Source organism: Poecilia formosa, unplaced genomic scaffold, assembly GCF_000485575.1.
Source record: "Poecilia formosa unplaced genomic scaffold, Poecilia_formosa-5.1.2 Scaffold27, whole genome shotgun sequence".
NCBI classification, from domain to species: domain Eukaryota; kingdom Metazoa; phylum Chordata; class Actinopteri; order Cyprinodontiformes; family Poeciliidae; genus Poecilia; species Poecilia formosa.
Genome location: NW_006799966.1, coordinates 130,247 through 150,004, shown reverse-complemented (window position 1 = coordinate 150,004; position 19,758 = coordinate 130,247). Strand labels below are relative to the sequence as shown.

Here is a 19,758-nt window from a genome sequence, read left to right as displayed (position 1 = left end):
GGAAGTGAGTCAAACTGGTTTAATGTGCACAGCACAATTTAATAGTAAATCAAATCACTGTTCCTGAGTTACCTAAAATCCTTCCTTTTTGCAAGTCTTGCAAAAAGGAAGTCTTCAGAATGCTGACCGTCATTTTTAATTTCTCAAATCCAGTTTCTGATTTCCTCATTTGATTCAGTTAATACTTCAAGTTCACATTCAAAGTGTGTCGTGTTGTCCAAGAAACACTTTGAAATTAAACCTCGGCAAGAGCGACTGTAATGCACAAACACAAACAAAAAATAAAATGAAACAAAAAAGGAACAAAACAATGATTATTTTCAAAGAAAAGCAAAGTTATTAACATTTTGAGAGGGTACATCGGGGTCACCAAAACAATCTGAAAGAATTTGTGCAGAACTTCTTTGTGATTCATTTCAAGGCTACCTGCTTCTTGCCTCCACGGGGTGATGCATGCTTGGTCTCTTTTCACATTTGAAACGTCTTGTTATCCCAGGTGATGAACTAGCACACACAGACACTCATGCAAATAACCCAGATGGATGAAGGTTCATATTTATTTATGCATCCTGTCTATTCTGACGTCAGATCCAAACTTACGTTTATAGTCATTCATGCAATTTAGCTACCATCTCCAGATATAATTTCTGTAGAGCAAAGCCGCCCTGGCACACTTTGGAAACCAGCTTCTTCATTGTTACGCCTTACTTGTTTTAGATCAAAACCCATCTATATTTTATATAGACATATATTTTTATATGTTTGTTAAAACAGTATACTAGGAGACAGTTAATATGTGGAAAAAAAAGAGCTCCTCTGCCTCAAACAACTTTGAGTTCAGTGTTTTGCCCAACATCAACATGAGGAAGGAGGAAGCTAGAGCTGGAATCCATGTCAAGCAAAACTGTCTAATTGCTGCTCTTTGGTTGCGAGTCTTTCCAGGTTGAAATAGAGATATTAGAACTTGAATATTATATTATCAAAACAGAATAATTACTGATGATTTGTGAAACATTTCCCACCCAAATTATAGCACATTGACCCTTCTTGCCATTGAATTCACAAATTAAATCAATTCCATTTCATTCATTTTGTTTTATTCATATAAATCCCATTTCAAACAAATGTCATTTTAAGGCAATTTACAAAACAGATCTAATTCATCAATAAAATTATAGTCAAACAAAAAAAAAATAAAGTCATTCAGACATATTTAAGATCACATTCCTTCTATATAAATCCCTCTTATAATACAATATGGTCAACACCAGAAATGAAAATTAAAAAATTCAAATAAAACTGAAAAATGAATAGCTTTATTAGCAGATTCCATTTTATTTTATTTTTTTACCAAAGCAACTAGTTGACAGGAAGTTTTGTTAATTTTAAATTTTTTTTTCTTTCAAATATTGATGGATTTTTTTCTGCTAAGCCTAATTTCACTGATTATCATGTCAGATATAGATCATTCCTCTTTAACAATACCAGTAGGAACATTCACTGATGACTGTAATGCCAGCACAAGACTTTTACATTAATTATTGCCAAGTGTATAATTTCCCATAAGTCATTTTTTGATCAACTGTAAATATCACAACATATAACATTATTATTTCAAAATTTATAATCTCTTGCAATGATTTTGTTTAAATAACTGTTGGAAAAATACTAGTTAATTATCATTTATTGATCACATTCATTTGATTTATCATGTACTCATTTGTTGCCTTTTGACCTTACGCATATCCTGGTTTCAGAATAACATTACATATTGACGGCTGAAGTGAAACTTACACATTGCAGCATTATAGACGTAAGGAAGCAAGTTCGTAAGTTCATTTCCTGCAGGAGATGAGGACTGTCAGCAAAGATAAGAAACCAATGGTGCTACGTGTTTTTGCAGGGTTGCAAAACACAACCTTACATCTGCGCAAATCACGTAGGAAGTGTAGCAAGATAATATCCTTTGTTAGTCAGAGAATGCTCTGACCCACCACCTGTGTAACTCTTTGCATTTTCTCCATGCTGGGAAGTTTAATTAAAGATCTATAGAGACTCTCTAACTTTTGTGAATTCTGTCTTGGTTGTTCTTTTTAGCAAACAAATTTTTCTAACAATAATCTTTGGAGAGGTGTTGTATCATTTCTAAGTGAATGACTGCGTTGAGTCAACGAGTGTTCATGTCTTCTTCCTCGTCTGGCAAATAAGCTTTTGCAGTAGTTAGAATACAATATAGATCCAAGCGACTTGCCACATTCCAGCTAATTGTTGTCACCTTCTTGTATAAATCATTTTTTGCATTTACATTGATTTTATGACTGTACAAATGCTAAGCAGCCCAAACAGAGAATACTTCCATGCACCATCTGCTGTCTTTTACAATTATATAGTTATTACAGGCTGACTGTTATCTTCATCGGCGTTCCCCAATAGTTTTTTAGTGTCCACCAAATCTTTCTGTGTCCGGTTGCTGCTGAAGAGTGGGTTGTCGAAGGCCGTTAGCCCTCCAGGGATTGGTATGGTCATCATCTGACGACCAGACTTCTTGAACAGGAAGAAAGCAACACCTGCTCCCACCGCGATCCCCACAATGACTAACACAGCAGATAAAGCTGCGTGACCCCGACCTTGAGGACTCGAGGCAACACCTGCAGAGAAAAAAAAAAGTAGATTATAAGGAACAAAAAGATTTTTCCCAAATAAAAAGAGATGAAAGAATGACTTACTTGGTGCGGATGATGGCTTTGACAGCAACACTGGAAAGAAAAAGAAAAGAGTAATACAAAGTTATAGAACCACCTTTGAAACATCAGTTTTTAACACCAACAGAGGTATCAGTTCATAAAACCCTGAGGTCATAAGAACAATCTTTGGAGATTGTAGTGTGCTAGCTGTGTAAGATAAGTGGTGCATATGGCTCTAGATCTCAAGATCTGGCAACAAAATGTTGAAGTGACCTGAAGGAAAAGCAGTTCCAGGTCACTTCAAAATGTCATTGCCAGAAACTTCACTCCAGGCACCACAGGTCTCTTCAAAGAGTTGGTGAAACACCAGAAAAATGTAACGCAATTCCAATAAATAAAAATAATAACATTTAAGTAAATTTAACATTAAGGCTATTTCTATTTTTCCCCTTTTCATAAGTAAAAAGTGAAACACAAAATAGTTGCCATCTACCCTAAATATTTTTAGAAAATGGAACGAAAGAAAATATTTACAGCTGAGATTTAATTCTTGGTAAAGTTTTACCTTTGGCTGCTTTACAGATGTATGGTTTATCCCAATATCGTTCCCCCGTATGCCATTTCCCGTCTGATGCACTAATCATACCGAAGGGTCTAGATGGGTAATTTTGCCAGTTTTCAAAATCCATGACCGTGTTATCCAACCACTTCCATTCTCCTGGGGATAGACAGATATTTTATTATTATGTTTGCTGTATAATATGAAATGAAATGAAATTACACAAATACACTGTAAAACATTTGAAGCTGGTTTAACTTGAAAATGAAAGTCCACCTGCTGCCTTGAAAATGTATTTTCAGTCAACAAGAAAATTGTTTTGGTTTTAATTCTGAAATTAAAGTTCATAGACATTTTTTTTAAGTTCATTAATCTTGAATTGTGAGTTTTGACTTAATGCTGTAATTTAAACCAAATAATTATTTCACAACATGAAAGAAAAAAACTGCCCTTCCCTAGTTAAAGAGCCACATTTCTCTATTATTTTCACTCACAATAACACAAGATTATTTGTTAACTTATTTTAGCTTATTTATTTAACTAAACGGTTAAATAGTTACTTTAGGATAATTTAAATTCTTGTTTCAAATTGCATGAACAAAATTTTTGATCTGATGATGAATTTTATTAAATGTCACAATGAATTATGCTCTGGAACATTTAGTGTGAACAGGACAAGCTGATAATTGCTGAAAATAAACTTTTACCTTAATAACACACAACAGTCAGATTAATGTAACGCATTTCCATCTCAAGATACAAAAAACATGCAGTTCCCACTCCTGTCTTTTTCTGCTTACAGTTTTTTTTAAGTGCTAACTTAAAAACTCAGTTTATTCAACTCTTAGAGGTTTGACTAAATTAATAATAAAAAAAAGTTAACTTACTGCAGTAAGTTTATCTTTCACAAACTCACACATTTAAGTTCAACATCTAAAACTCACAAAATGTAATTTACTCAAAGAGTAGAAGATATTAGACACAACTAAATACGGCTCAAACATTTTACAGTGTAACATTACTTTCGTAAAACAGAAAACACATTTTTAGATTTTTCCTCTAAGATTGCCTTTTTTGTGATGTTCATTACCTCTATTAGTTTTGTACAGGCCCATCCAATAAGATGTGTGTGAGTCTTGAAATGGTTTAATGCTATTAAGTATGAACTCCTGTTCAAAGGGATCTCCAATGCTGGCAAGGGATCCACCTTCACAGAACGCACCGGGAGTTATTTTTTTGTGAATGCAACATACATTTTAACTACTGTAGAAAAGACTTTTCACAGAAAACACCTACCATGTCCCAGACAGCTAGTAGTGGCATCTTGCCACTCTTTCTCATCAGCGGAAAATAGGTAGCAAAAACCTCTAAAAGGTTTCCAGGTCTGCCACTGACGTTGGCCAAATGAAAACCGAGAAGGCCTATATCCAGACATAGACGAATGTGGGTCTTCTGGACAAACTCCAGGATAATCGTCTGTCTTCACTTCTGGTGGTATGTCTGTGTAATATATAAACAGTGGTACAAATTACTTATTTTAATAAATCAAAACCATTTTATTAAAATTCATATAGCATTACATAGCAAAATGGAAGAAAATTTAAACAGTAAAGTGTATATTTAAGCAACTTAAGGGATGTACGTGCTTATATGTTTATTTAGAATACATTTAGTTTGCTTTTACCTGTGGACTTCATGCAAAGACTGCTGAACTCCTGATTGCAATCGTTGGTTTTCCATTTTCCATCCACATCCACATAAACACAAATTCCATCTCTACGTGGTTCATTATGATCCCAGCGAGTAAAAATTAATGGCCATCCTTCTACGTATTGGAAGTAGTTTTTAGTCTGAAAGTAAAAGAAAAACATCCAAAAAAAAAAAAAAATAGATAATGCATACGGCTCAGTTACCTAGTGTTTCGTGTTAATGTTCCTACATTTTTGGTAACACAGATATCACAAACATCTTATTTTGAAATTAAATCGTTACTCTAGGACTTAGCAGGGCTGCATGCATGTTGTAGTTATTAAAACAAAAAATCTACACAGACAGCAAATGAAACAGAAGAAATTTCTACTCTCTTCTTTTTTCTTTTTTTTTTCTAAAAAGTAACCTAAATTCTAAGATGCATTTAAGAAAGTAAGAAAAAAATTCCTTTCAATTGCAAAAACAACATATTTGGTCCTGAGATAGATGTACACTTTGGATTTCAAACCATTGCTAATAATTCAAATGCATTTATTTCAATGGAAATCAATCAAAAATAACACACATACTTTAAAGATGTAATTGTAAATGTAATACCACCAATGTTTTGCAATATGCCAACTTAGATGGCAAATAGGAAATAATGTGGATGCTTATAAGACATAGCTTCTCTTGGGTCAGCACTCTTTGTAAGGTGACGCTGTTTTGAAACAAATTATTGAGACTGCATATTTGTCAATAAAATAGAGTTGTCAGATGCATAGAGCAAAAATAACATGGCTTATTTAATATCTAAATGTATTGTGCATAGCCTTCAAGTAGCTCTGAAATCAAAAATATTCAACATTAAATTTAGTGCTAGTAGAACATTGGGGTGAAAAAATCATAAAACTTTTTCTTTAGAAAAAAAAATCTGTTAAACATTTTTCAACTGATCAAACTGAAACTCTTGTAACAGTATATTTCCACTTAATGCATTAGACAGGTGTTGTACCTGTAAAAATGTGCTTTTTGTCAATTCCCTGTGAGCATTTTATCATGAAAGCATTACATCTAGTAAGTTCGAGTGGATTCTAGAATAAACGTTTACTTTTAGAGGCTTTAGAGACCATACCTGGTTTTTATTGAGTCCAATCCACAGAGAACGATTAAGATTCAACGCCAGCAGCTCAATGTAAGCCTGTGTCCACTCAGTCCGCACGCTGACCAGCTTGGCGCTGTCAGCTTCACAGGCCTTCTGAGCTTCATACCAGTTCTTTTGCTGGGTAACAAGCTTGATGGAATCATTTAGGATTTTGAAGTAGTTCTCTGGATTTGTTTGAGTTTTATTAGGTAGATCTTCCTCTGTTTTAGAATAGAAAAGATAAGTAACCATTTTTTTTTTAATCACGGTACTCAGTTCATTGCAAAAATGTGCATTTAAAGATGTATTTAAACATTATAAATGATCATAATTAAATACTGTTTACTTGTAAATCAGAATGCATGAGTTGTGTAACCTTGTAAAATAAAATGGAGAAACATTTTTTGTGCATCCATAGTAAAGAATTTGTGTAAAAAAAAATTGTATTTGTAAAATGTCCTTTTACTGATACAAATAAAAAAAACTCCCTTGCTTTTGTGTGAGTTTCCACCTGCAGGTACTAACTTTTACAGCTGATGGGACAATGCCATGTCAATTAGAAAAATTGTAGTCCACTAAGATTAGTAGAAGGATTATGCAATAAAAATGGTTTAAGGTTGAAGTCAGACATCTGACTTTGCCTATAATAAGATCCTATGGCCGCAACAGCCAAGCCCAACCATAATCTTATTGGATTGTTACATTTGTGTTTGGCCAATCAGCCAAAGGAAAGAAAAGAAAATCATTTTTACAAGGTTCACAACTACACAATCAGTTCACAACTACTCATTCTTATTTACAAGTATTAATAATGTAAATTTTATTTGCAATTTTACCAATCATTTGCTGTTTTTTCACAGAGAGAAATAAACTAGACCTGGGCTGAAGGTTAAAAGTGGGACAGATATGTGTAGTACACAAGAAAGTCAAGTGAAAATTTGACTGTTTTGAAAACCATCAGCAGGAACCATGTTAAATGACTTACTTAAGGGCATTGAACATATAAATCCATTGGTGTCATTGCAGGATTTAGGTATCCATTTTCCAATTCCAAATGAAGGATTAGCGTTGATCACGGCACACTTGTTCTGTTGGAAATGACAGGCCAGCAGACGTAGTTCACAAAACCTTTAATGGTTAAGTGTAAAATGGTAAAAATTACATTTTAGAAAATACTCACCTCATCTTGAAGCCTTACAAATATCTGCAAGACAAACCAACATTATAAGATTATTATAATCTGTATACCTCAGAATCAGAGAAACGTTTTTGATGCTCGCAGGGGAAAACTGAGAGAGTTGTGATCAGAATTACAAGGAGAGATAATATTTATTCAGTCATATTTTCTTCACTGCTCTACAACCCACCCCAGGTCTACACCCCTCACTACTAGGATATAATTTTATACCAGTGGGTCAGAGCGAAGCTTGTTTCTTTAGCAAAAGTAATGGTTTCTGTTCATTCAAATACGGTAATCTAAGAATTACTTACGTCATCGTCAAAGTGATACTGCAAAAGAATCCAAAAAGAAAAATAATCAATAAATAGCTTAGAAATCTTCACTTCAAATATAAATTTTGAAGTCATGATTTAAAAATATTAAATATACAAATAAATTGCTCTCAAGCAGTTACACATTCAAATTTATAGGAGATTACTTGGCATACATGACAACCAAAAGTTAGTTTTTATTAAGTTAATTATAAAGCTTTTTTTCTTCACGAAGCAAATTAACTACAAAATGCTTGTTTATTTTTCAAAATATTTATGGGGTTAAAATAAAATTATCTAATAACATTTTCGTAAAGATTGCTAAAACTGTGAAGCAGTTGCAACTCATTAGCCAAACATTTTTCTGTAGCAGGAGACAAATTTTAGAACCACTGATTTTGCACAAAGAAAGCTGAATGTTTTTATCTTACCAAAGGACCGTAACGGTGTGAAAAGCGGTGTGAAAAGCGGTGTGAAAAGCGGTGTGAAAAGTGGTAAATTCGTCGTTCCTAAAATTTAAAACAAAATCTTATACTTAATAAATTGTCTGAGCGATACCATTTTCAAATTGCCAACAAAAACATGCAATGTTTACTTACAGGAAACTCAAGATTGACATAAGACCTCGGCCGTCCATCAGTCCAGTAAAACCCACTGCCATATGAGCTCTGAAAACCAATCCACAGGTCTCTGTTTGGTGTTTTAGTCATTTCAGACACCAAAAACACTGAAAACAGAAAACAGTCGTTAAAATCCCAGACAATTCCAGATCAACAACATAATAAAATTTCTGGCTTTTCTGAATGACATGGCCAATTTCCATCACTTTGCATTCCAGTTTAAACCTAACCATGTTTAGACTTGCACACACAATCTTTCTAATGAGGGTGGTTAGTAGCCAAAGACAAAGCATAATAGGGGTAAAAACTCAATGATAACTGAACAACAGCAAAGCTGATGGCTAGAAAACCTAGCAAAATACTCAAGTAAATATGACATTTGTAACAAATAACCTGAACTGAAGTAAATGTTTAAAACTTTTATGAGAAAACAAACCTTGCTCATGTCTTGAGGGAATAGAGGCCAGGTTTCCTCCGTAGTCTCTACATTGTTTCCTTGCATCAACCCATGTTAAGTTTTTGTCACTTATGATCTTGTAACACTGAAATTGAGACGTAAGAAATTAATTGACAACTTGTGTATATTCCAGCTGAATGCATTCGATCTAGCTCCAATGGGAAGAGGACCAGATACTCTCAAGATATAAAACTGAAACCAGAGGGCCAGTTTATATCGACTCAACAATTTTATGCGTCATTTTTTTGTCTTCTTATGGGAGACACAGACGGGTTTTTATCACTTGTGGAATATTCATCTCAACATCTCAAGAGCATGTTTTTCTCTCATTATTTATTCATCTAATTCTCACCTTGGAGTTGATCTTCTGCCAGCCGTCTTTGCAGTTACCTTTAGGTGGAGCAGTAGGAGCCACGGTGGCATTGACAGGAGGTGAGCTACTGCGCTTACAAATAGAGCCGAATTCAAATCCACAGTTGTAATCATGCCAGAACCCTGTGAAACCATAAAAGGCAAGTCAGGAAGTCGCAATGTGCATCTCACATTTATGTGTGAGATAGGGATTGGTGACATTTATCAAAGTATTCGTATTTACATATTTTTGTACGTTTTTTTTTTTTAATCTTTTTCTAAAATTGACCCATATTTTTTTCTTAGCTGTAAAGAGATAGCTTGTTATTTCATTTTTCTGATTTTTTTCATTATTGTTCTGATTTGAAGCTTTCTGTAGTGGCACTTAAAATAAAAATACGATAACTAAGAAGAAGATCTATGAGTGTTGGTGAATGTGAAATATTAAAGTAAAAAACATACCAGTAGTATTGTTATGGCGGTATAATAATAAACTATTTTGTTTATAGTTCATATCACTCCCTTGGTCTTAGTTTTATCTTTTTTTTTTAAATAAGTAAAAGCTGGTGAACCATTTTTCTACAGTACCCTATTCTCTTGCTTCATTATCCAAAGAATACAATCAGAAGGGCAAGTTAGTTATTTTCATTTAGTCATCTACTCACCATGGAACGATCTCATGGAAACACAGTTTTCGTCATTATTAGCAAAATTAGGTTGTCCTTCATCCCACATTTGATAAATTACTGGAGAACCATCCATCCATCTGAAAGCAAAAAAAGACAAGGTCAAGCATGCAAAGAAAAATACACTACTCCATTAATCTGCTCTATTACCATTACAGTTAGTTATAATGCTTTGGAAGAAAGCTTGCAAACAGATTTATTAATATTCCTTTGTCTTCCAGATACGTTTGGATGATATACTTACTGGAATGACTTGTCAAGATCCACAGTTAATCCAATCCAGACAGAACCAGAATCAGAACGTCTGGATAGCTATACTCAAACAAAGGTTTATTTTAGTTTATGAGTGCAGGAGAATATGTCAGAGAAATGTGACAATAAATTCAGAAAGGAATAACTAGTGTAAATTCATAACACTGTGAACTTCAGAGAACTTTGCAAAAGGCAAATGCAATTCTAATCCTGCTGCATATAACATAATTTCTTTGCCAATTCATTAAGTTACTCATTTGGCTCAGTCAAATAAGGAACTTAGCAAAACTGTAATCCAAATACAAACAATTATATTTATTTCATTTCTTTTTTTTTTCCTTTGTGACATCAGTATTACAAACTTTATCATATTCCAAACTAATTGTGAAAGGAATGGGAAATGATAGTTCCCTCTTTGTTGTTTTTAGCAATTGTTTATACATTTGTTGTAAATTACTACATTTGTTTTTAGCCCTGGAATTAATATTCTATTCAACCTACTATTACCAAAGTGATTGCTGAAGTCTTAAAATATATATAGTGAGTGATGTTCATTCGGATTGGCCAAAATAGGAATCTGCAGGTCAAACTAAAACTGACAAATAAAAGGGGGGCTGAAAACATAATAGTTTTAGATTCTTTTTTTTTTTATGTTTAAATCTGTTATTTTTCTTCAGCTTCACAATGTTATGAACATTTGTGTGAATTTAAATCACAAAATCCCGATGAAATACATTTGATATATTTATGATAAAAAGTTCAAAGGGTATGGATGATTTTGAGACTGTTCACAGAATTTGTAATATAGATTCAAGTAAATTAAAATTTAACTGAAATCTGGTGAATATTGATTTCTCTTTGACGAGCTAGATTTGAGTTTTATTGTATTTTGTAGCTATTGGAATTGTGCCTTACCGAAGAATGAATAAACATACCTGCTTCCACAGGAAAATACGTTCTGCTTCACTGTTGATGGTTACAAGGTCAGCATGTTTCTCTCTGCAGGATTTCCGAGCATCTTCATTGGCCATTTGCCGGTTTTCAAAATAGTATTGATTTCCCCCCCATTCCAGCCAGCCATCACCGGTACGGTTGTAATCTGTGCATTTGCCATAGCAGATAATGCATATTAGATACTCATATGAGAAAAGTCTGATATGGTACAGGCAGGTTGTAGTCTTAGATTAATTGGCAGAGCTTAAAAGCAATCACTAATGGTTGTAATTTGCTGAGATGTATTTGTGAACAAGTCGAGCTCAAACACAAACATTAAACTCATCGCATCAGATGGTCGCTATGGTAACAATCTAACCATGAAGATTCTTCATTGAACTTTTACACAACATTTAAATCTTAAATTTAAATGTTAAATAATTTAAAATCTTTTTTTTTTTTATCTATGCAGAAATCATTAAATAAAACGTAACAACATTGTCATTCTCAATAAGCAAATGTTAAAATTTGACATCTATGGTCTGTGATAAAATGTTAGCATTCATGCCTAAGCAGCTGCTTAGTTCATTTATGCCTGGAGTCAACTCTAAATATGACCAGCATTACATAGAGTTTGAAGATCTGCTGGTTAATTACTTAATTGGGATTTAACAGAAGTGCAAACATATTATATTATTTATTTTAATTGTGTTTTTGTTTGTTGTTTTTAAGACTCTATAAGTATTGTCAACAAGTATCCTATAGTTACCCAGTAATATTTTTACATTTCCTGTCAACTTGACATTTTTTACTACAAAAACATGGTGGCTTGCTGGTGGACCATCTTGGCTCCCCTACCACTGGGTTTGGCCGTTTTTCTGCGGGGAAATGCTGGCAGACATGTAAACATATAAAGAAAGGCGTTTCTCAGGATTTAAGCTCAGGATTTAAGGAGAACAGGCTACCTGAACCGGAAGAGAACCAGTCAAACCCAGACTGATCACAGACTGTTAACAACACAGTTGTGATTTGTGAATTTCAAAAAGTAATATTCTATTTGCGAGAGCAAAAAATATGTGCACAGGATGAGGGGCTTGCCAGGGGTATCACATAGCATGACTGGCATCACTGCCAGTAAGATTGTTGACTATTGCATCTCAAATTGAAAATCTGAGTTATTGTATTCAGGTTAATACATAATGCACTCACCTGGAGTTGGAGTGGGTGGCGGTGACTTTGGAGTCAATCCTACATATAGATAGAAAGCACACCAGAAATTATAAAAAAATGTGGTATAACTGAGAACTATAACAAGAACTTTGGTAACATTAAATGAATCTAAGAACAACTTTACATAACTGTATGCCATAGCCACGTTTTACCTGTGCGGATCTGACAAACAAAGCCATTACGTGCTTCACACTGATTATCATTCCAAGATCCTGATTCATCCCAGTCGCGTGAATAGAATTCAACGCAAGATTCAACATTGTTTTTGTTGTTTGGCTCTCCATCTTGCCAGTGCTGAAAGTTTACCTGTTAAGGAAACCATTACGATAAAGACATGCGTAAAAAGTTTTGACACGGATTAAGAAGGCCTGCAAAGAAAGACATCTGTTTACTCACTGGGGATCCGTCACTCCACACATAACCAGTGCCCTGGTCATTGGCACTAAGTCCAATCCAGAGTTTTGAAGACCTGTAGTAGTAGGGTCTGGAAACAGGTGATATATTTAAGTCTCAATAACAAATACAAGATGAGACCATGACTTCTCTAAATATATTTTCATTGCTTAATAAATGTATTTCCTCATTTAAGTCTGTCTTGCAGTCTTGCCTTATGCATTCCACTGAGGCATAATATAGACAAGCCCTAAAAATATACTTCACTGTAAAGGCAAATATACACAACATTTTATAATGTAAGCATGCTATATGGTATCTCTTATCCATAATGTGATTTCAGCCTTATTAGCAGTTACTGAGAAAATAGCAAAGGGATACTGATCATTTTGTAAATGAAAAAACAAACAAAAAAAGAAAACAACATAAAAAGGCATTCTGGTGCATCTCCTTGAAAAATTGCTGTTTATGGCAGTAGGTAAATAAAGTCATGCTGTACCTAGATGATTGCCTATTCAAACTCATCTCAGCAGCGCTGTGGAAGCTCATAAGGTCTCCTCCGATTCCTCTGCAGTAGTCCCTGGCCTCAAACCATGACTTAGACGCTGAAAATATCTAAAAACACAAGAAGTTCACCTCCTGTTATCCGTCTGTCCATTCAACCCTCATTTCATTATTGAGCAAAATTCAAGAGGATGTGACGTCTCCCATCAGACTGTAGTTCACCCTCTGATGTCTTTTGTTTATCAGTTAACTGTCATCATCAAAACTATGAGAAAACGTGCAGGTTGTCTCAAACAAGTTAAAAGGCACTCAGAAAGGCAAACTTATGGTTTCAAATTATTATAAAACAGCCACTGAGGATTATATTATTAGTGTTTCAATTATTTGAAAACATAAAACAATCAAAATTGCAATCAGCTATTTTTTTCCAACTGACATTGTTCGCTTATGTTAACAAATCATTGCAGTTTAGCAGCGCATACATTAAAAACGTCAAATTTCACCTTGTGGCAGACATATCTCGACTGGACTCTGGTCCATCCATCTGCACAATGGTCAGAGGGAGGAGTTGTTGGTGCAGGCGTCGGAGCTGTCCCTTCTGCTTGATATTTGCAGATGTATTTCTGTCTGTTTGTACACGGCAAAACGTCCCAGAGGCCCGCAGTGCTGCCTGTGGTCATCGCGACACAACCTTGGTTGTGGCCTTGTTGGGAAAGAAATCATAAGTTGTCATTTTAAAAGTTACTTTCAAACACATTATATGAACATAGATGTTTTGTACCTGGCATTTCCCTGTTCCAGTGAGTATATCTCACAGGGGTCGTGCTGGTCCACTCAAAAACGTCTCGGTTCTTCTGGTTTGAAAGCCCTAACCAGAAATGTTTCTCTGATCTGAGGCCCACCAAGCTGACTAGGAAGGCATTATCCACCCTGGAAACATGGACAATAAAATAATAAATCATTTACCACTTCTGTTTACTTGCACTTAGTTTGGAACCTGTATTATTAAATGATTTTTGTTATTTAACTTACATATTTGATTTTGAATTACCGAATAGGTTGATTTAGCTAAATATAAAGATTAAGTTAGGTGTGTTAGTCCTAAATACTGAGCTATTTAGATGCAATAATGTAAAGATATTTCTGAAATAACAAGATAGAGCTACAGTATGTTTCACATTAGTTAGACAGCTAGATTGTATTAATGAGATGTTGCTGCTATCTAGTCCTACTAGGTCTAGGATCATACAGAACAACATGGTGTAATATTTCACATGTTTTTATCCATTTAAGGCTTTTTAATTCTTATTTCTTTATCTGGGAGGACCTGTTGTTTCTTCTTATGTCACCTAATTTGTTTATCCTCACAAGAAAATTTATTGTATTTCATGATTTTAACAATGTTTCTATGAACATTTTTTTGTTTTTTTTGTTTCTAACAACAAAATCTCTTTGTTGTTAGAAATCTGCCTCGGTCACTCTCGCTGTCTCTCTCTCTCTCTTTTTTTAACACGCTTGTAAAAATATACCTGTTTGAAACATCTGCCAAGTAAGAATTTGATCTCTTGCAGTCCTCTTTTGCGTCTCCAAATGTCTTTCTCTCTGTTCCAATGAAGTAACAGTAGGAGCCGTATCTTTTCCAACCCTTTTCAGGAAAAATCAAAAGAGCATTTTTATCTCTTTCTGTGTAAAGAAGTAAAATAATACAACAGATAACAAAACTTTGAACTGACAATTGTGAATTACTAGTTCTATCACTTATGAAAACTGTGTTCTGTTTTCAGCACTTTGGAGAATCTTTTCAAATTTACTCTGTTGAAATCTTCCCTCTTTCGCTTTTATGCCAGATAAAATATCAAAACATTTTTTTTCCAGACTTGAAAGAAATCACTCACAGTTTTGCAGCCTGCATCCTGCTGTATTTCATCTCCAGTGGGCTCAGAAGCACTGGCTTTCATACAAATAAAGCCGTGGCTCTCCTTACAGTCACGATCATCCCAGTTTCCATTCTACAGAAAGAAAATACACAGTTTGTTTTACAATATATTGTCAAAATACACACATTGGATCTATGCAGACCCATTCAAAATAATGTAGAAAAGTTACTTTATCTTAGGAACTTAATGAACAAGTGAAACAAATTAAAAGATTGATTACACACAGATGGATGTTTGAATGTGTATATTGCTGTAAATTATGATAATTTTCCACTTACAGTTAATGAAAGTATTACATCTGAGCAATAAAAAGCTATTTTTAAAAACACAAATGTTGGCTTAATGAAAAGTATGTTTAATACCTGCTTAAAGGTTGTTATTGTCAAAAGGTACTTTTAATCTGACAAGCAAGGCTCATCGGATTGTATATTCTAATTTATTGAAAATTACTGCAATGCCTCTAATGAGTTATATATACTCTCATATATTCTAATTTATTGAAAATTACTGCAATGCCTCCAATGAGTTCTGGTTCTCCTATCAATGGGATTTACTTGAAAAATCTCCAAATGGGTGACAACCTGATCAAATCCTTGAACTACCTCCACTAACTCTTTTCTATGTGGGGAAACAGTGGATGTTCTATAAAGGAAGCTCATCTACCGACATGGATCCCATCTCATAAGCCGAGTGACTATAAATGCATTTGTAAATTTAAGCTTTGCTTTTTGGCCCAGCTTCATCATAGCAGACCAGATTCAAATTTGTCACATTTAAAAGAGAACATAATGCTTCTTACCTCTCCTCTGACAAGAACACAGTCGTTTTGGTTATTTCCACCTTGTGGTTTTCCAAACTGCCAGCTAGTGAAGGTAACTGTGGTGTGGTCAGTCCAGTCAAACAGGCCTTCTGTTTTCTTGTCATTAAGTCCAATCCAAAGCTCATCAGTGGAGGCTGCAGACAGAGGAAATAAATAAAGGAATGGCTATTATACATCTATATATCTATCATTACTTTATAGCACTTCATATACTTTAATTTATGCGCTTAGTTTGCAGATTCCTTATTGTGATTAAAAGGAAAGACAAAAAAGTTAGCTTGAATTTATGTTCAAGTTAGCAGTTAGATGGTTTTGTCACATGTAAGAAAACCCCAAACTAAGAAACCACCAGAAGAAAGATTGATATAAAAATTGGGCTACCATAACCAAGCTCAGTGGTGATGAAACTGTGGTCCTCCATATTGCGAATGCTTGCAAGGTCCCCTCCGTCTTTACGACAAGTCTGCTGAGCACCAGACCAGCTTTGCGCATTTCGATAAAGTTGGAAGCAGTGGCCGTTGTATGGAACCCACGGTGCTGAACAATGTCCCATGTCAGGAACTGATTGCAGGATACACAAAAAGGAGAGTGTACAAATACAAGTTCACAACATCATAAGAATATTTTATTTCCCCCAGAACTAACGATAAAAATGTTCTTACCCGCCGTTGGAGAAGCCAGAACTCCTTTACTGTAGCAGATGTAGCCGAATTTCTTGTTGCATGTTGAACTTTGCCATGCGTACCTTACGCTTCCATCCATCACTCCACAGGTATGTGCTGGATTATTAACTGGGTGTCCTACAACGACATGATGGACAACGTTAGGTATGTTGCAGCGTCACTTAACTATTTTTTCACATGAGGATTTCATTTTGTAATGTGTTTAGTTTTCTATCTTGACAGAAAACGATTGTGTAAATACAACGCTGTGAGTTTTTGTTGTTTCCAGAGGGACAACTGCTGTTGTATATAAATGAGAAGAACAGTAACTCAAAAGCAACACAAGCTTGTAAAAAGTTAAAGGAGAGCCATTTGTGAACCCTGTGATTTTTATTGAAATACGAGACTGAAAAATCTTACCTGAATCCCAATTAAGGTAACGAAAAGGGTCCCCATTAGACCATTGCCAGCCATGATCTGAATCCAGAGTCAGCCCGGTCCAAAGTCTGTATCCTTGGTGGGTACCTCCTGGCTCGAGCAACGCTATAAGAGTGAAATAAAAGAACATTCAAAAAGACAGACCTTGAAGAGCTCATGTATTCTCTTGCCAGTCTGAATTCTTGTAACCTGTGATGTAAGCCTTCTCCTGGGGGTCAGTGATGGTGAGCAAGGAGGCGCTCTGCTGCTTGCAGCTTGTTTCAGCCTCTGACCACGTCAAAGCAGACTCGGTGTTCAGTTGATAAACTGCTCCACTTGTTGGATGTTTGATCCAGCTTTCCTTATCTGCAAAACATTATATACAAGTTCATCTAACTAAATAAAAAAAAATAAAAATAAAAAAACGTATCTGTCATGAAGACATCAGATAACATGTACGCATTCTCTATTTAAATAGCAATTAAATGTTATTTTTTCAGTAATTCCACAAAGAAATGTAACTTTTACATTTTATAGATTAGCTACAGAGTGAAATAATTCAAGCCCTGTGAACTCAAACCCAGCAAGTGCTGTTAGAAATATCAGTTCAGTCGAGTTGAGCATCAGCCCATATTTTGGGAAGCATCCAAAGACTCTTAAATCCTTTACAATCATCAAAGGTTAAACCTGTTTCTTAAGGAAACTTTCCTCCCAAACCCTTTCCTTCTGTGAGCAAAGTGCTGTGTACAAGCACTTTTATTATTGTTCTTTTGTAGTATTTATGTTTTAAACCAGCCTTGAGGGTTTCATTCACTTTTACAAAGATTTACCAATTTACTGAGGTGGCATATTTATGTTATTTTGCTTTTCTTAAGTTTTTTTTAATTTATTTTAATAGATCAACATTCACTGATGATAAAGTGCTTATATAATTTAAAATGGCAGAACAACATGCATTAAAACACTAACTGTACTATATTATTATGATGAAAAGATTGTTCAGTACTCACTGTTTGTTGGGCAAAAGCCCCATGTCTGATGTTCATACTTCGTTTCAACAGAACACCAGGGTTGGCCTCGGTTGTTGGCCAAAGTGCAACTTGAGTACCACTGGTTTTCATAAAAGAAAGGGAACATGCAGGGCCTTCCTGCTGCATTGCCTCCTATGGTGTAAAGTTCTGAAAAATGAATTTAAAAAAATAGTTGCGATTAAGCACTCCGTTTGATGCTGATTAAAAATTAGTTGGATTTTGCAAAGAATGCAGTTTTATACCTCTGTATGTTCTTGTGCAAGCTCCACTGGATGTCCCAGATATCATGAGTTTGCTGTTGGGTCCTTCTTTTGTCACTAGTACAGCTCTGTTATCTGCTTGGAGCTCAACAAAAAGCCTCTGTCCCGTGCTCGCTTGGAGGGTGAGCACTTTGTCATTCGTACAGTTCCACTTCTGGAGCTCACTGTTTTCATCACAGTCATAGAGGCTTACTTCACTCATCGGAGTTGCCCCCTGGACTCCCAGACATTTATTTTTCCCAGGCACCAGCAATCGGTCAGCAGTTGTCCAGCGTATTTCCTGGCAAACGGAGTCCGTTTTAACCAAGCAGAAACCAGCTGTGTTGGTAAGTTGAAATGGTGAATCTGAAAAGAGAAATTGTTCCAAATGAAAAGCTCTCATAAATATTCCAGCATTCAGCAACTAGAAAATGTTTTGTCTATGTTATACCGACATAAAAGCAATAATGAGACACAGATTTCTATCTGCAACTACTGCTATTTAAAAAAAAAAAAACCTGAAACAGATTGAAGTCAAGAGTTGGAATACTGCACCATCTAATGCCAGGCACTGCAGCATTTTCAGAAGGAGCACAGTGACAATACATGTGCTCCTCATGATTCTTCTTAGACTTTCTCCCCAGGCGATCGCTTAGTCCATGTAATGTCTACACAAAATCTAGAAGTTGTGTTGGTCAATATGAAGAGATTGGGGTTTTTATCTGCAGACACATCGTGTCAAACCACGTCATCGCATCTCTTTTTTTTTTTTATTCTTTCTAATTAGTCAGCGTTATGTCTGGTTTGTTTAGTGGCTCTTACTTCTGACAAACAAGTAATTACTATGGACTTCCTGAAATCTGAATGAGCAATTGGTTCGAAGAAAGACACTGTGGCACCAAGTTCTGCCTGTAACTCGTTCTTTGCATCCCAACAGACAGGAAAATATGTGCGTAAACGGAGACCGCAGACAGACTGACTTCCTGTGGTTGCAAAAGAGGTTTTTTGAGAAAGATCATAGCTTATCAGAAAGCCAACTGCTCAACTGGTCATTTGTCATCAACATCAAGTGCTTCTCATTAACTTGTATAACAATTTCGTAGAAAGTTAAAAATTCAAAGAGCAAGCATTTCAACAACTGCACTGACTTTAAGTTAGACGATTTTCAAGTCTTTGAAAGTTATACGTTTTAGTTTTATAACTACAAAATGTTATGTATCATGCAAAATGAACGGTAGACAGTTAGGGATGTGATTTATTTTGTGGTTTACAAAGATTTAGACCAACATAGTAGAAGTCAGTTTCAGAAATTATCTGGAAACTATTGGGAAATAGTTGCAAAAAGGGAAGTCTTCATAATGCTGACTGCGATTTCTTTTCTTACTTCTCTGGAAAACATTTCATTAAGTTCAGTTTAAAAACCCCTTTATACTGGTAATCATTCAGAAGCCTAACTTTTATTAAAGAGAAAAACTTTATATTTCACAGGAATAGTGTTCTACAGACACAATGTTTGGAAATAAGCTTTTTTTTCCAAACACTGTGGATTTTCTAACGTTTTGTTTCTTAGGGACTTAACATTGACAAAGATTCACAAGTCTCTGCAAGAACCAAAGCTGATTTTTCCACAATGTTCCATTTAAGTAAATGTGTGCATTG

The 19,758-nt window shown here is 35.0% G+C and overlaps 1 protein-coding gene across 2 annotated transcripts; it reads right to left on the bottom strand.

The window, feature by feature from the left end:
• Positions 1–1,392: 1,392 nt before the first annotated feature.
• LOC103135676 (macrophage mannose receptor 1-like) lies at positions 1,393–18,807 on the bottom strand. Of its 2 annotated transcripts, XM_016669803.1 has the most exons (34): positions 18,655–18,807; positions 18,103–18,465; positions 17,840–18,007; positions 17,040–17,195; positions 16,833–16,955; positions 16,413–16,550; positions 16,132–16,311; positions 15,730–15,884; positions 14,889–15,002; positions 14,523–14,638; positions 13,775–13,923; positions 13,497–13,696; positions 12,989–13,104; positions 12,493–12,580; positions 12,249–12,402; positions 12,076–12,114; positions 10,869–11,032; positions 9,926–9,993; positions 9,661–9,761; positions 8,997–9,139; positions 8,624–8,729; positions 8,167–8,294; positions 8,060–8,076; positions 7,999–8,023; positions 7,568–7,585; positions 7,257–7,280; positions 7,062–7,164; positions 6,068–6,297; positions 4,928–5,093; positions 4,540–4,743; positions 4,334–4,450; positions 3,250–3,402; positions 2,727–2,756; positions 1,393–2,648 (listed from the first exon to the last, which is right to left on the bottom strand). In XM_016669803.1, exons 1-34 carry the CDS (start codon positions 18,716–18,718, stop codon positions 2,383–2,385), a joined length of 4,386 nt encoding a protein of 1,461 aa, XP_016525289.1. In that variant the 5' UTR covers positions 18,719–18,807; the 3' UTR covers positions 1,393–2,382. The 2 variants fall into 2 exon arrangements, with proteins under 2 accessions (XP_016525289.1, XP_007548575.1); XM_007548513.2 differs by having other exon boundaries at positions 7,999–8,076.
• Between the last annotated feature and the right edge of the window lie 951 nt (positions 18,808–19,758).